Source organism: Ctenopharyngodon idella, chromosome 13 (genome assembly GCF_019924925.1).
Source record: "Ctenopharyngodon idella isolate HZGC_01 chromosome 13, HZGC01, whole genome shotgun sequence".
In the NCBI taxonomy this organism is placed as follows: domain Eukaryota; kingdom Metazoa; phylum Chordata; class Actinopteri; order Cypriniformes; family Xenocyprididae; genus Ctenopharyngodon; species Ctenopharyngodon idella.
In genome coordinates this window covers 9,513,061-9,530,695 of record NC_067232.1, presented here as the reverse complement: position 1 = coordinate 9,530,695, position 17,635 = coordinate 9,513,061, and the positions used below count along the sequence as shown (strand labels likewise).

The 17,635-nt window shown below is 35.2% G+C and overlaps 3 protein-coding genes across 7 annotated transcripts in view; 2 read left to right on the top strand and 1 right to left on the bottom strand.

Moving 5' to 3' along the window:
* vcla (vinculin a) overlaps nt 1-3,390 on the top strand; it is a 46,024-nt gene extending 42,634 nt beyond the window's left edge. For all 4 annotated transcript variants that reach the window (XM_051916418.1, XM_051916415.1, XM_051916417.1 and 1 more), the window contains one exon: nt 55-3,390. In XM_051916418.1, coding sequence (XP_051772378.1) covers nt 55-201 — 147 coding nt within the window. In that variant the 3' untranslated portion in view covers nt 202-3,390. The remainder of the gene's footprint in view (nt 1-54) is intronic.
* Nucleotides 1,483-8,166, bottom strand: ap3m1 (adaptor related protein complex 3 subunit mu 1). Its single transcript, XM_051916426.1, has 10 exons — nt 8,119-8,166; nt 7,407-7,510; nt 6,074-6,354; nt 5,414-5,585; nt 5,200-5,337; nt 5,002-5,087; nt 4,456-4,589; nt 4,156-4,363; nt 3,897-4,041; nt 1,483-3,507 (listed from the first exon to the last, which is right to left on the bottom strand). The coding sequence occupies exons 3-10, from the start codon at nt 6,344-6,346 to the stop codon at nt 3,407-3,409; spliced, it is 1,257 nt and encodes a 418-aa protein (XP_051772386.1). The 5' UTR covers nt 6,347-6,354; nt 7,407-7,510; nt 8,119-8,166; the 3' UTR covers nt 1,483-3,406.
* Nucleotides 8,167-8,207: 41 nt separating this feature from the next.
* Nucleotides 8,208-17,635, top strand: part of adka (adenosine kinase a) — a 152,392-nt gene continuing 142,964 nt past the window's right edge. The window contains exons 1-3 of one of the 2 annotated variants that reach the window (XM_051916429.1): nt 8,208-8,370; nt 10,693-10,767; nt 13,288-13,341. In XM_051916429.1, the coding sequence (XP_051772389.1) occupies nt 8,315-8,370; nt 10,693-10,767; nt 13,288-13,341 (185 nt within the window). In that variant the 5' untranslated portion in view covers nt 8,208-8,314. Of the gene's footprint in view, nt 8,371-9,401; nt 9,493-10,692; nt 10,768-13,287; nt 13,342-17,635 lie in introns of those variants that run through there. The other variant, XM_051916430.1, reaches the window with a different exon arrangement.

The following is a 17,635-nucleotide window of genomic DNA, read 5'->3' as shown; positions in this document are numbered from 1 at the left end:
ATGAAGGATTTATTGAATTTGATTGGAACTAAATTGATTGTGTTTGTCTTTAAGGCCACTGAGATGCTCGTGCACAATGCGCAGAACCTCATGCAGTCCGTGAAGGAGACGGTCAGAGAAGCAGAGGCCGCCTCCATCAAGATCCGCACAGACGCAGGGTTCACTCTTCGCTGGGTCCGAAAGACCCCCTGGTACCAGTAATTTGAGGACTAGTTGTTTTCAATTAGCGATTCGCATCCTTGCCTTTTCAAACGTCTGAGATCTGATAACGGGTGGCAGGAGGAAAGGTCCTGATCCTTAAACTTTTGGACATCAGAGTTCGGTTCTAGTTTCGAGGTGACTGGTATTACTTATTTTTATTTACTTGCTGGTATGGGTACTTAGTACACTTATTTTGACTTTACGCAGGCTATTTTTGTCCTGAAAGTTTGCTGTAGTTACCTTTATCTCACACTACGGAGGTATAGTGTAGGAGTACACAGGAAGCATATTTTTAAATATATATTTTTGGTATGTTGGGTTTCCAAATTCCAGGTATATATATATTTTTTTGCATGAAGACGTTTTCTATTTTATATTGGAGAAATATGGCATGATGACTTAAATGCCTCTCTCAAACAGTGTTAGAGGTCATGATGAAATTTACTTTAAATTAGTTTTTGACAATTAAATTTTCTTATCGAAAATGTATATATTTATACTTCTTATATTTCATCAGATCATTATCACAGATCATGTTTTAGTCACAAATATACAACAAATAGTGTTGTAAGCTTTGCTTTTCAAAAAAAAAGAAAAAAGGTTTTATGGGTGGCTGTTTTAAGTTATACTTCACTATAATTAACTGTTCTTAGCTCATATTTATAATGAACTTTTGCTTAGCTATTTATTAAACAGGATAATGCCTTTTTTGATGGGCCATGCCATTACAGAGATGTATTTTGCATGGCACGGTTGATGCCAAAGATTTTGTTTTTTTTACACTTAATATCCACTTGCTATCAAATAAACATGTCTATCATGTAAATCTACATAGACATGTGAAAGCTTGGATAGTTAACACTGAAATTATTTATCCTTTCACACTTCATTCTTCTTTCTGTTTGTGCTTGTGAGAGAGTGAATGATTTTTGAGATTTCTTTTACTCCTTTAAGAAGAAAAGCACAATCCTCACAACAGTTGAACTGTTCTTAGCTTAGTCTTTTTAGTTTACAGCTGTAATTTTGACATTTCTTTCAGTGTGATTGTTTTCAATTGTAGTATATTGATGATGGAGCTGTCTTAATGTATCTTCCATTTGGGTAGCATGGGTAACAAGACCCAGGTGGCTTGTTGATACCTATGTGTTTGGAGATGCTTAAATGGATAGTTCACCCCAAAATGAAAATTCTCTCATTTCTTTCTAAAACAGAACATATTTTCAAAAATGTTTTTGTCCATGCAATGAAAGTCAATGGGGTCCAAACATGTTGTTTTGGACCCCATTGACTTTCAATGTATGGACAAAACAGACATTTTTCAAAATATCTTCGGTTACACTTTATTTTAAGTTGTCCTTGTTACAGTATACTGAGAAATATTTATTAACTATGAGTACTTACTATTGGGTTAGGATTAGGTTTGTTGTAGGGTTAGTGTTGCATGTAATTATGCAAAATTTAGTTATTACTACAGTAACATAGACACTGCAAAATAAAGTGTTACCATATCATCTTTTGTGTTCCACAGAAGAAAGTAAGTCATACAGGTTTGGAATGACATTTGGGTAAATAAATCGCATTTTAATTTTAATTTTTGGGTGATCTATCATTTTATTGACTGCACAAAATCAAATGTGTGGAAATTGTGCAATTTTAGTATGGGAAGCTCAGTAGCACATGCTCATCACCTTAAGCTGAAGATGCACTCCGAATTCTCTGTACAGCTTCAGTAAAACACTATCATGATGCTTCACTGCCTTGCATTCACTTACAACTCTTATCTATAACATATACATTTGAAAGATTACCTTGTCAGCCCCCAATATAGTGCCTCGTTGTGAAAGTTTACAGGGCTGTATTTGTATGTGTAATAGCATGTTTTGGGTTCTGATGACATTTAGAAAGAGTGAAAATACTGCTTTGTGAATGTATATATGACACTAATGTTGACTTTTTGTCAGTGTCACATAGAAAAAAAACATCTTATGTGCCTCAGATTAATAAAAAAGTTCTGTTAGGTGTTTGGAAACTTCTCTCCCCAGATGTGTCACTAAAGGGACAAGTTACAGACTCATTTGTAAAAGGTACTGCACTTCAATTATTACACAAAATTCTCCTTTGATATTAACTTCCAAGACATTCATTGTACTATAATACTTTCAAGTATATTCATGTTAAGCTATAATAAACAATTATTAGTCAGACACACAAAAAAGACCACATTTTGTTTTGAAACTTTATAAATCTGAAGGCTTTTGGTTTAAATACATATCTTAAAATGCAGTTAAGCAGTTCCCTTGACATTTTATAAAATAATGCAGTTGTGTTTTCTTTGTGATTGTGCAAATCCTCAAAGCTTCATTAAAGTGGCAGACCTGCATATCTACTGTGTCACTGCAGGTCAGCGCAACAGAACAGATTTTATCACGTGTGCTCATAATGGCTCCATAGTGCTTGTATGTGGCAAACTTTGAGTGTAAGAGTAAATTCTCTTTTCAGCAGGTACAAGTGCCATTCACCTCTGAGCAGTGATGTGCTTGTTTAGTAGATAAGTAGAGCATCATTGTAGATATGTCCTGCTTTAAGCATGGCTGTGCTTTTAAAGAAAGGCCATTTTTTCCCATTCAAAGGCCACTGGACTAAAAGAAATTACATGGCAAAAAATGTATATGAAAAATAAGGTCTGTGTGTATGTGCAGAAACTCTCAGGTATTGTTTTGTGCCAATATCAAAGATTGTAGTGCAGTAATGTGATTAGAAAATATCTTGCATCACACACTACCTAAAACAGCTGTTTTCTGTGCTAACATGTTCCATCTTTAACATGTAAATGCAGTGTTACTATAATATAAAGAACCTTGTTTTTGATGGCACAAATCTAAGTGTTCCTGGCAGAGATGTACTGTACCTTAAATCCAACATCATACAGTTAATACATTAATGGAATGTTACTGATATGAAGATAAAGATTCAAAAAGAAAAAACTCTCCCAATACTCTGCAGTGGAAAGATGTTCACTTCTTGCAAATTGCCAGTTACTTCCCACAAAACAAAGAAAGATAAATATTACAATAACAAATGTATCTTCAATGTTTTAAAAAATAAGAGAATGTGCACAAGGTTGCAATTCTGTATGATTTGTCACTTAGAAAATGGCACCTCTAATAAACTTTTGGCATATCATTGTGATACTCTGCAGCCGGCCTCATGTCCTGACCTGAAATTTCCCAGCTTTGGTCACATATTTCACACCCTTGAATGGTTTATATTTCTCTCCGTACATGTCTAGACGATTCACTTTCAATCCTGTGAAGCAGAGGAGAGAGTGATGGAAGCATAACTAATTATATAACACATTTTAAAACTTAATTTTTTTAGGATTTTGAAAGTTTTATAGTCATTAATCAAAAACTAAATTTGTGACTGACATGTGAACTCATTTGTACTAAAGATCGGGGGGGGGGGGAATCTAAAATACTTCAAATTTTTGATTTTTAGTTTATGTCAGCGTACACATACAAACATGTGGAAGGAGATGAAAACAACTTTAGAAATAAAAATAAAAATATAGAACAAATAATAAATTAAGTAGGGTTATGGCAGCTTATTGTGCTTGTTAATTACAACAGTGCTTTATCACTAGGTCCTGCTGGCAATGAATAACGACCAAAGCTGATAAAAGGGCCCTAGCCTACCTGAGATGGCTAACTGCTGGATTTTCAGGTCAATGTTCAGACTTGGGTTCTCCTCTGGTTTAGGAGCTCCAGACTGCAGACTTAGACTTCCTTTCAGATTGGGAAGCTTCTGGGGATTAAGTTTCCCTATGTCCCACACCAAAATCTACAAGACAACAGTGAGAACTATTAGCCAACATCTGACAAAATGTGTAGTGACATTACTAGAATGACTCAATGAATAACAATCAATGAAACTGGAAAAGAGAGAGTTTGTGACCTTTGTGACTGGGTCATAGTTGTAGGTTCCCTGAGTCGCATTGAGGTTGGCACTGAGAACCACTTTAGGCATGTGTACAGTCACTACCAAACACTCCACAGTCTTTCCCATGGTTTGCTTAGGACCCACAGTGATGTCCAGTCTTCCTGAGGGTCCAGTCTCAAAGAAACTGATGTTCTGCTTCACATATACCGGGATTGCTACAAGGCTGAAAAACAAATATAAAGCTTTTAATAGGAAACATCTAAATATCTTTAATAAATGTTTTAGGTTTATTCCTTAACCATTTACTCCACATACTTCTGCGCACTGATGTGATATGACATGAGCTGAAAGTTTCCATCGGGGGGAATGAAGGAGATAACTCTCTCACTTTCCCATCTCTTATAACGGACACACGGATGAAAGCTCACGTCGTCCAGGAGTCTGGGGTTCTGTGGATGGAGATCACACACACACACGTTCATTCTACAGCTCAGTTTTGCTGAATACATGAATTTTGAAAAAAGTACAAATATGGTGTACAGTCCCTCCATTTAATACAAGAGCATAAAAGCTGCAAGCATAATCATTTTTAAATTAGCAAAATGCTATTTAAAATAGTTTTAGATGGAGTATCATGCTTTATCTTTTGTCCTTGACCAAGATACTTAATCCTCAGGTTAACTGAAGGTGCCCAGTGGCGACATTTGTACTCTGATCTTTTGTTAGGTAAGTGTTAAATAAGAAAACAGATATGTACACGATATTTCAAGGAAGCAATAAAAATTAAATATAGTTGATGACAGGAAAATAAAATGTCTACAAAAGAAAAAGAAAAAAAGCCAGATGATTAAATGCTCTCACCATAAATGAGAGAGTAAGGTCTGGCATTCCAGAGAGTTTGACACAAGCATCAATAACTCCCTGGATTTCTGCAAAAACTGTAGTTCCTGAAACAGAAGAATACACCAGCATTAACATGGAAAGGAAATACAACGCTTGCATTCTCATGCACTGTCTAACCGGAAAATCAACTGAAATTCAGTACCAAAACAGACTCACCAGACTTATCCAGAATAGCATCAATTTCTTCCACCACATCAAAATAAGCCTCATTATTGGTATATTTAACACCTGCTCTTCTCCACGGGATAGTTGAGAGCTGACCAGTAGGGAGGGTCTCGCCAACATTACTACTGCCTGAAGATTACCAATCAGTTAGATTCTCAACCTCATATGGCCATAAACAAAATACTTAGGGTAACTGTTGTCTTACCTGTGATGGTGTTGACCACTGACCGCAGGATCGTAGGAGGTCTGATAAGTTCTTTCAAGATGTTGGATTCTGTGGCGAGGGGGAAGCCGTTATCCAACATTTCCTCCAAGAGCTCATAGACTATGACCACATTGTCCTTGATAGTGGTCTCAGAACATTCTCCAAAATAATCCTGCATAAATTATTATAAAATACCATATTATTTAACACTCATTCTATGCAAGACATCTACAATAAAATGTACACTAAATTTGGGGTCGGTATGATTTATTCATTTATTTATTTATTTATTTTTTTTCAATAACAGTTTTCTATTTTAATATGCAGTATTTTAAAATGTCATTTATTCCTGATGGCAAAGATGAATTTTCAGCATCAGTTTTCAGTGTCACATGATCCTTAAGATGATCATTCTAATATGCTGATTTGATGCTCAGGAAACATTTATTATTATTATCAATGTTGAAAACTGCTTAATATACATTTTTATTTATTCAAAAGAACAGCATTTGTTTTAAAATATATTTTTTTTGTAACAATTAACTGCATCCTTGCTGAATATAAGTATTAATAAAAAGGATTAAGAAATCTTACTGACCCTAAACTTTTGAACAGTGGATATATTTTCTACACTGCACTGTCAGTAGTTTTTTTTGATACCTGAAATGTCTCTGCGACTCGATGCAGAAATTCTATTACAAAAAGTGGAGGCACTTCTGTTTGGATGACAGAAACAAAGAAGATCTTCTCGCGGTAGATGTTTATGAGATAGTGATGAGGGGTGCGGATGACAGGAGGCACATTGTCAGGTTCCACCGCTTTTTCTCGTGCTTCGAAAAAATAGTCGCAGACAGAGCGGCTTATGACACTCTTCCAGTGTTTCTCCAGGAATAAATCCCCACCATTGTTTATCAGGAACAAGCTGTGAATCATGATGAGGGCTGGAAAGTCAATGGAATGAAAACAGGACGATGAGAATGGAAGTCGTAGTTCTAACAGGTATGAGCTACAATGGTATTCCAGTGCAGAGAATATATGCCTAGAATCTTTTTTTTATAACACTGGTTATACAAACTAAATATAAAAAGGAGTGGTTGGGTGAATAAGGATTATTATACACATAGTTTATATTCATGTCTCATAACAAAAACAATAAAAACTTAAGTGAATAATCAAAATATGTCATCAGAACCTCGTGGTACGTAAACTCACCCACTAATTTATTTTCCTAATTATTGTTTTAAACCATGTCTTTGTAATCTGCTTTACAGTCAATATCCAAATGAAATATTCTACATAAGAAATAAAACAAAATATCTATTACTTAAAGTAATAAGGATAGTGGCTTTAAAGCAGATTACAAAGATGCATGCCAATTTAAGGTAATAAGACTTGTCAAAATACATATGTAAAGGAGATGAAAGATACTCTATGTTTTATTATACATTTTATATATTATATTTATGTAAATATAAATAATGTTTCTCCCTTTATCATCGCTTAAATAAGAAAAAGAAACATTTTAAACAAGAAATTCTATTGGCCAGTAGTTAGGTCTTAAATGCTTGTTTCTCTAGACTGAACTACAATTCACGTCCTTAGCTTTGTGCATGCATCCACTTTATCATGATACACAATATGAGACAAACATGTTTGTGACATATACCAATAAATGTCAAGTTTTAAAACTTCAGAACCTATATTTTTTTAACCTATCATAACTTAACATCTATTTTCGCGGTCTGCAAACAAACTTGCGACATACTACTAAAATTTTAAAGATAATGCCTGACTGTGTGATTGAAAGCTAAGAGAACCATTCATCCCACAGGAGATACTAAAAACAAAATAACAAAAGTTATGTTTCCTGAAGGAAGAGTTACAGGATATCCTGTGTCTACCGATTAATTGAGGCTATAATGTTCAGGAGAACAAATACAGTCAGCTGTTCATAACTACACATATCTAAACTTATTTCTAAATAAAAACTTACCTATAGACAGCTGTCTTGATTAATGTTTTCAGGCAATATCCCCTGCTTGTGAATGTGGCTGATGTGTCACTCCTACTTCCCCGTTCATGCGTCCAAATATACGCCTGGCGCGAATTTAAATTAAAGTTGATTTAAAACATAAACAGTCGATCCTTGTGAAACAAAGCGTAATTTCAAAGAAATGAAACAATATTTCTGCAAAGCATGTGTTTGATTAACGTTTATAATAGCTCAGAAATGTATTTGTCGCTCCGGCAATACACAGGGACAGCTATGTGTCTGTGGTAAATTTTCCCTCCACGGCTAGATTCGTTCAGAATCGGTTCTTTTGAACAACTCTTTAAAAACCGGCTAAGTGAACAGATTCACCGATTCTCACGGATTCGTTGAACCGATAGTCGTCTATTTCGTCCATATCTGATTTGTAACGGGCTGAGGACCGTTGAGTGAGCTGCGAATAAAAGCGTCCGATTCTCGGTTCAGTGAGTCAGTAAAAAATGTTGCGAGTGAACCAAAGATTTGACAAGGCGAAAGTTAATTTAATAACTGCAAATGTAATAAGACTTTGTATGGCATTTAAATTTACAAGTTTCTAAACTGGTTAAAGCATGGCTGTGAAAACTGAACTGGAAAACATGAAATTACAATAAACCCCCATTTTAATAAACTTTAATTAAAACGAAATAAAAATCAATATGTTCCTAAATGTCACCTGATGATGATGTAAAGAACCGCTTTGACCGTTTCAGTGCCATTCGTGAACGAACAGTTCTGAGCAGTTTTATAAATCGATTCATTAAAATGATTCGAATCAAGAGAACTATCCACCATCCGCACCCTCTGATGATGCTTCATTCGCTCAACAAGGTGCCTGGACCGTATTTGATAGAGCACTTTCACACTGCAGCATGGCGTCCGATGAACCTAAAGCCAAAAGGATTAAACTTGAGGAAAAAAAGCTCAGGTACAGTAAACACAAGCATCGGTTGAGGAGTCTAGAATCACAGCGTCAAGCGTGTGTTGTGTATTTTGTTAAACATGGGGCGGTTTCTTTGCGGGCACTTTTGGGTCAGAGGTCTATGAGTCTTGCGTGTCACTTAAAGTCCATGTGCTGGCAACTCAGTGTTTTCTCTCAAAGGCACATTGTTGTTTCATTGGCAAGGAATGTATCGGGCATTTTCACATTAACTATGAGCAATACCGATGAATGCAGCTAATGGATTTGCTGCAAATCTTAAATCGCAAACTCGTGACATGTGGCATTTTTTAGGAGTGAAAAATATCCAAAGTGTTCCACGTATGTATAAGTGTTTACATTTACTTATACATGAACGAGTGATGTTCCCGTGTTGTTGTGCATGTATGATTAATGCTTCCGTTGTCCTTGAGTGTTTTATATCGTCCACTGGAGTGCGTCCCCCTCGGCTCCACGTGTCTTTTGTTATGCTGTCGTGCTCTGCTGCACAAAAAGTCTTAAAGCTGCACATTTTCAGATCATTAATGAACATGCATGCGTATATCAAATCAGTATATCATGCATGCACACACAATAGAAATGTCGGTTCAGTTTCAAGTCTGTTCAAGTTGTGTAGGTCACTTTCCGGCTGGTATTTCTGTCCCAACCCTTTTGACATCAGACTTTCCAGATATGCGGTGGCTTTAGCTGTGCTTTCATTACGAAGTTTCAGTTATAATAAATGTGTTGTAAGTTATTCAGTTAATGGCTAGTAAGTTTAGATGATAGTAGGTATACTATTGTGCAAGCATTGTCATGTTAGCTCACAGCTGGTCATAATTGTTTGTATTTGCATAATGGATGGGAAATGTAGTATTTGCGTTTAATATTTACAGTTAGGTTTATTTTTTTTATATTTGGCGCCTAAACATTTTAAGCCTAAAAAAGCAAAAACAGGGGACAACGAACGCTCCTCCTATTTCTCAGCCAATCAGCAGTCGATGCCGCTGTTCGTTCAGCCAATCAGCAGCGAGGTTCTCTTTCGTCTGAGTACTAACGCTCAGAGCGCTGTCTGGCTGTCATTAAACTCCAGTCAGCATCACCTCAAACCATCCTCATGCCTACAGCCAGGTAGGGCTAAACACGTATTCAGCTGTTTAAGGATTTTAATACATTTTAAAATCTTGTCATTCCATAATGTAAACAAAACCTTTTTTTAAAACTCAAATAACATGCGTTTTTAAGATAATTTGGTGATGTTTTGCATGTTTTAGCTAATGGAAGCTCAAAAATGCGGTGCTATTGTTTCCTTTCTGCATAGTGTGCTTATTTACCTTGCTGCTGAGATGGCTGTTTTTTAATATTTCAGTTGTACAAGAAATTTAGTCACTACATAAATTATTTTATTCACGTCAACATTGAACAGCACCCCCTAAACATCTGTTTTAGAGCACACGAAGCTTCACAAACTCCCACACTGACACATCTGTGCTTATTCAGAAGTTTCCCATAACTTGTACTAAACAATTGTCTTTCTTTCAGTGTAGGAGCGTGAATGGAGATAATTTAGAAGAGTTTTGTTGCCTGTTCATTCATGTTAATAGAAAATTCATGTCTCTTTCTTTCTAGTATTTGTAAGTGCTCACTTATTTTTTTACATTAATAATACAGGATAATATATAATTAAAATACATGCAGGCTTTTATCATTTCTCATTGCAAAATGAGTAATTTTATCTCATCTGTAAGCAATAGATAGAGGCAACGTTTTAATCTTAGGGTCTCCCACCACATGTCTCATCCAGGGTGAATGAACGGTCAGTCACTCAGCCACGTGCTTGAATGCTTGGTTTGTTAGATGTAGTGACTGTCTAATGCTTTCTTAAATGTTTTATTGCCTAGTTTAAATCATTTATGACATGACTTTCTGCTTGCTAAATAAATACTAAGTAATTCTGCAACTGATAGACAAAACATAATCTAGCTTGAAGCTTAACCATGGATTCCTTGAAAAAGTAATGATAGCTTTTTTTTTCCTTCTTCAAATTATGTAATGTGCTGTAGTTTATGCTTGACTGAATCTTCCACATTTCCATGCTGAATTTCTGTTGGGTTCAGTTTTGCCTTTTTTGCAGTTTTTGAATTTTTGGTGAAAATGCTGAAAATAGACTGGCGGGTACAAGAAATGTCCCAGCTATCTTTAGAAGACACATCATGCAAGTGAATCACAAAAGCCCCGTGTTTTTAGTGTAACTATGCTTGTGTCTGTATTCAGGATTACTCGATTGTTGTCTTAATGTCTTAACTGGACACGCATGTTTTTCTTTTGCAGTCAAAATGCCCTTTTCGGGATGGGAAACCCCCTGCTTGACATCTGCGCTGTGGTGGACAAAGACTTTCTAGACAAGTAAGTCACATGTTCCTTTAAAATCAATTTTGATTTGAATCCGTTTGATAAAATGGCTAGGCACTGCTGTACGTTTGCTTTTGTATCAGTGTGTTGTGTCAGCATTTTGTCTTGTCTTGTTTTTTTTGTTTTTTTTTTGTCTGTCACCCAGTGGTTAATCTTTGGTCAGCCCATGTTTAGATTTGAACAGACGTTGGAAGCCCAGTAACTTTTGGGTTCATCATAGTATTATTTTTCTTTTTTTTTTTTTGCAAAGAAATTAAACCTACTGTGTTTATTAGGCCAGGTGTCCTTGTTCTTTAAGGAGGAGAGTGCCACGGACACGGCAACTAAGAGGAAATCTCCTGTTTGACACGTAGGCCTACTTGCAGAGCTGCCATTCCAATACTAGTCATAAAACAATACCCCTCTGCCCACTCTCACCCCCTTCCATTACATAACCTCAAACACACTGGCAGTGCCCGTCTTGCTATTAGTGTCCTTGCCTTACCATGACCGTGAGGTGGCACACTTAAAGAGGTTTTACTCAGCAGATGTTTTTACTTGTGAGCAACCGAATTTGACCTTTCATCACCATTTAAAATATGCAGATTAAACTGGTTTGATCTGTTTTATATTGTGCAAAACTACATTATGTAAAAAAATTCTCATGTGCTGGAAGCTATAATCCACTTATTCACACATTTATCTACTACTAAACTACAGCCCATTGTATCCTAGCTGGCAACACTATTGCAAATAGGTTGGGTGATAATCTTAAAACTGCTGTTTCTGACAGAACAGCCGGACTTGTGGTAGACTTTGACTGTAATGATTTCCATTTGATTTATTCCAAGTGTAGAGCTGTTTGTTTGGTTGCATGACCTGATGTTTGCAGGGCAGAGTCAAAGAATAGATTACTAAGATGAATTAAGATAGATCAGTAAGCTGCTTATTTAATGATTAGAAATTGGCCCAGCACATGATAATAGAAAATAGTTTTAGTGACAATTTGATCTATGCGAAACCTGCTCCTTGAGGACACCTAAATCTCAGTAATGCCACTTGGTCACTTATTATATTCTCTTAAATATATTTTTTGCTGTCAAATTAAGTTTTGACTATCTGGTTAATTTGTCAACCTTTCTTTTCATTTGAGAGAAAATCACAACCAAGATCCCCCTAGTTTACATGCACTACCCTTCAAAAGTTAGAGGTTGGTAAGACTTTTTTTAATGTGTTAAGTTTAAAAAGTCTTTTATGCTCACCGAGGTTGCATTTAATTGATAAATAATACAGTAACAATAGTAATAATGTGAAATATTATTACAATTTAAGATAACTGTTTTCTATTTTATTATATTTTTTAAAATATAATTTATTCCTGTGATGAATTATGTGATGAAACATTTCAGCATCATTGCTCCAGTCTTCAGTGTCACATGATCCTTCAGAAATCATTCTAATATGCCGATTTGCTGCTCAAGAAACATGTATTATTATCAATGTTGAAAACAGTTGTGCTGCTTAATATTTTTTGTGTAAACCATGATACAGGATTCTTTGATGAAAATAAAGTTCAAAAACAGCATTTATTTGAAGTAGAAATCTTTAGTAATTTTGTAAAAGCATGTACTTGTAAAAATAACTTTTGATCAATTTAATGCATCCTTGATAAATGAAAGCATTAATTGCTTAAAGTAAAAAAATAATAAAAATCTCACCGACCCCAACTTTTGAAGGGTAGTGTAAGTTATATTCAATAGTCTTTTTATTATTTGACCTTTGTCTCCAAACAACTTTAGTGTTGCTTCATACTCTTAGGTACATTAAGGCACTCTGGGACTTGCCTTTCCTAGTCATGTGATCTCCATAAGGCATCTAGTAGTTGTGATGAGTCAGTGTCTTGTTCTATAATCCTCTTCAGATGTAAAATTGCACCTTGTTAGATGAACTGTTATGAACATTTGTTCCACAAACACAGACTTCAGAGAGCCGTCAGATGGTTTCCATTTTTAAATGCACACCAAGTTCTATTTCTTCTATTACAAATGACTCATAATTGACCATGTTTTGTAAAGCAGTTCTTGGATGGAATTAGACACAGAGTTCAGTTTAAAATGAAGTAGGCAAATTAATTGACTCAATTAATTATGTTTTAAGTTGATGAGGCGATTATGGCTCAATGAAAGAAGCTTTATTTTGGGTTAGGCCTAAGACCTTCACCTACAGCCATCTTAGTAAAATGAGCTGTCACATGTGCTTATCTTTATCTCATGGGCGGACAGATCTGTTCTGTGTAGATTGTTTATTGACAGTATCTTTTAGAGAGTAAATTTCATTGTGAATAGTGAAAACAAAACATGGCACATATTCACTTAGAAATTAGTCATGTTTTAATATCACTTAGTCCTATTTTGACCATAATGAAAACTTTTAAGCTAGAAAAAATAAAGCTATGTCCTTTTTGAGACTTGTTCTTGATTAGTAAATCTGAGGTTACAAAGATGCATTTTTTTTTTTTTTGTGTGTGTCTTACAGGTATGGACTTAAGCCAGATGACCAGATTTTAGCAGAGGAGAAACACAAGGAAATGTAAGTATCTTTTACCGATGTTATACTGTTTGTTTCAATACAGGACACTGTTTGTTTTGGCCATTTTGGTATGTTCAATGATATTGATGACTGATTATAGGCTATATCATCCCTTCAAATGAAGAAAAAAAATATTTCTTTTACTTTTTACATCATGTGATGTGGAGTCTAGTGTTCAGGAGGATAGCTCTAATACTGGCATGTGACATAATCTGCTTCTCTAGTGTTCAACTATTTTATGCACATGCCTGTATGCCAACAAAGCTATTTTGCTTCATTTCATCTTTAGAGGATGTGAGATCTCAGGAGGGAAGTGCCTGTACAATGCATTACAAAGCACCATTGTAGTTTTGTTGCCATCTTGTGTATTGATGTTACTCCATGTTGATTAACATCTGATCTAAATGATTGATCCTCTTTAATGCAAAGATTAGAAGGATGTTTAGCGCATTAGTAGGATACTGACAACTCTGAATTATGTTCAGACGGCTGGATTCATCTGATCCCACTTCCCTTGATCTAATCGTGTGAAAGCTGCTATTTGATGAGTCTGAAATTGTATTCTTTGGTCTCAGCAGTGTGTCCCATAATGACTAGACTCTCATAGATTGAGTGATTCAGTATGTGATACTGAGAGTGTGGCATTAGTGATTTTCAGAATCATAGCTTTAGGGCAACATGTGCTTTTGTCTGAGCATTTTGATGTCATAGTTGGATCCTAAAAGCTCAGATGTGAGTGGCTAGAGCAGGTTTAAGAGTGCTTTTACTTGATATACAGTATGTCCTGCTTTTGGTAATGGGTCTTAGGAATCAGCTGATGAGAACTAGAACCGGAATGTATTGTTTACTGCAAGTAATTGCATGCAATTTGGGATATATTTAACTTGTTTTCCTTCTGTGTAGTTAGTTTTGAGAACTTCATTTTTACCCAGTATACTCCTCCTTAATTGTCTTGGTTTGGAAATTGTTCATGTGCAGTTATGTTTGGTCAGAGGGCGGCAAGTGGATGCTGGAATGGACAGAGTTTGAACAGTAGGTGTATTGCTGATGCAAAATTAGAACATATTTCATAGAGTAATTCAGCCTGACGCGTCCTCATACAATGCTAACATTTATTGGTGTAGTTTTAAAGGCAAAAAAGAGAGAATTTACCCTCATGTTGTTTCAAACCAGTATGTCTGGCCTTCTGTGGAGCACAAGAGGAAATTTTGATGGTCCTTTTTGGTGCTTTACCACTTCTGGCCACTGTATACTGTTGTTTATTGGGAAAAAAAGTAGTTTTGAGATGTTTTAACACTTCTTGTGCTCCACAAAAGAAAGCTGGTTACAGTTACACTCATTAACATTACTTAATGCATTAAGTATCATGAACTGACAATGAACAGGATTTTCTGTGGCATTTATAAGTCATGTTCATCCCAAAAACATTAACTATATAACTATTTTATTATAATATTATTTGTTTATGAATTAACTTAAAATGTCACAGATGTGTATTACTTATGTAGAATTATGTGATGAAATTAGCATTAACCAAGATTAATACAGTGTTATGCGAAAGTTTGGGAACCCCTTGCAGAATCTGTGAAAATGTGAAAAATTTTAACAAAATAAGAGCGATTGTACAAAATGCATGATATTTTTTATTTAGTACTGTCCTGAGTAAGATATTTTACATAAAAGATATTTATATATAGTCCACAAGACAAAAAAATAGCTGAATTTATTAAAATGGCCCGATTAAAAGTTTGGGAACCCTTAATTCTTAATACTGTGTGTGGTTACCTGGATGATCCACGACTGTTTTTTTGTTTTGTGATGGTTGTTCATGAGTCTCTTGTTTGTTCTGAGCAGTTAAACTGAGCTCTGTTCTTCAGAAAAATCCTCCAGGTCCTGCAGATTATTCAGTTTTCAAGGATTTTTTGCATATTTGAACCCTTTACAGCAGTGACTAAATGATTTTGAGATCCATCTTTTCACACTGATGACAATTGAGGGACTCAAACACAACTAATAAAAAAGGTTCAAACATTCACTGATGCTCCAGAAGGAAACGCGGTGCATTAAGAGCCGGGGGGTGAAAACTTTTGAACAGGATGCAGTTCCAAATTTTTCTTTTTTTGTTGAAATATCATTTTTTTCATTGAGTACTGCCCTTCAAATGCAACAGAAGATAGTTGCATGTTTCCCGGAAGAAAAATTAAGTAAAATATACCTTGAACTTCAAATTCAAAAAGTTTTCACCCCCCGGCTCTTAATGCATTGTGTTTCCTTCTGGAGCATCAGTGAATGTTTGAACCTTTTGTAATAGTTGTGTTTGAGTCCCTCAATTGTCCTCAGTGTGACAAGATGGATCTCAAAATCATTCAGTCACTGCTGGAAAGGGTTCAAATATGCAAAAAATCCTTAAACTGAATAATTTGCAGGACCTGGAGGATTTTTCTGAAGAACAGAGCTCAGTTTAACTGCTCAGAACAAACAAGGGACTCATGAACAACCATCACAAAACAAATAAACAGTCGTAGATCATCCAGGTAACCACACACAGTGTTAAGAATCAATGGTTCCCAAACTTTTGAACAGGGTTATTTTCATAAATTTAGCTTTTTTTTTGTCTTGTGGACTATATGTAAATATCTTTTATGTAAAATATCTTACTCAGGACAGTACTAAATAAAAAAATAACATGCATTTTGTATGATTTCTCTGATTTTGTTAAAATTATTCACATTTTCACAGATTCTGCAAGGGGTTCCCAAACTTTTGCATAACACTGTAAATGGTGTCAAACTGTTAACGTATACATAAAGTCATTAGTCATCCTCCCGAGACCTAGGAATAGACATTTGGCCTCTGTAGAGCAGTTTTTCCCAACCCTGTTCCTGGAGGCACACCAACAATACATATTTTGGATGTCTCCCTTATCTGACGCATATATTTCTCTTCTTGGAGTCTCTACTAACAAGCTGATGAGTTGAATCAGATGTGTTTAATTAGGAAGAGTTTGAAAATGTGTAGTGATGGTGTGCTTCCAGGAGCAAGGTTGGGAAACACTGCTGCAGAGGACATTATGTTTTAGCAAATTTCTCTGACAACTTTACATGTCACATGTCTTATGGAAATATGAAAATATTTTGTAATTTTTCACTTAAATCTGACTAATTTTCAAATTGTTTGTTAGAAATCAACATCTCAGGAAAATGTTACGGGGTTTCAAATCAGAATATGACTTTCTGTCAAACAGGGCATACATGTCCACTGTAGAAGACACCAGTACTTGGAAATCATGGCATAAGACATTTTGGAGACACAACAAGTGAATAGGGAAAGAAATTATATATTAATATTCTCATGAAGTATGAGATATTCTTATGAAAATATTCCCAATTATTACTCCCACTATTACGCCTTAGAACAAGAAAACATTATTATGCAAATATGCAGTGTATAGATGCATGGGAATGGATGTTTACATGCATATTGCATTAAGTAAAATGATGTGTCAAATCATTCTGTTATATCTTTCAAAACATATTTGAGAATCATCTTTATACAAAGTTTGGATAAAAAAAGCTTGAAACCTAAAAATTAATTGGTGAATGGAAAAAAACCCATCGAGAGGAGAAAAAAAAAAAAAAACCCACTGAGAACATTGCATAACGTAACATATGAATAAAAAATATCTTTTTCAAAAATATTTTTATTCCATTTGTTTCTTATGCTCCAAACAATGTAATGACCTAAAAAAAACATTCTGGTTCTCAAGAGGATATGAGAACAACGTGAGGGTTAAGGATAACAGATTTTTTTTTTTTCTTGGTGAACGTTCACTTTAAAACGGAATCAAGAAAGACGGATAACAATCAGTCAAGTAAAAAAAAAAAAAAAAGACATTTTCCTCATTGTCTACCATCTGTTTATAATGTGTATCCATGTTATGTAAATGTTAAACATAAACATGGAACTCATGATGACTTGAATATTTTTGTTAATTTTTTATTTTTATTATTATTTTTTTTTTCTCTCTCTGTTTTCCAAAACACTATGGTCATAGGAAAGGTTTGGCTGTCCAGATCAGATTGTGTTTGAGTGTAACAAGCTCTTCTCAGAAATGCTTTACAAAAGGTTGTAGGGTTGTTTTTGTATGGATTCATAGATTTTAGTGTGTTTAAGTCGAGATTGAGTCGAAAGACATAGATCAGACGGGGAACTTTTGCCCCTTTATTGGTTTACTCAGCTGCGCTGTGCTCTTCCTCTCTCTGTGTGCAAACCTCAACAATGCATCACTTCAGCA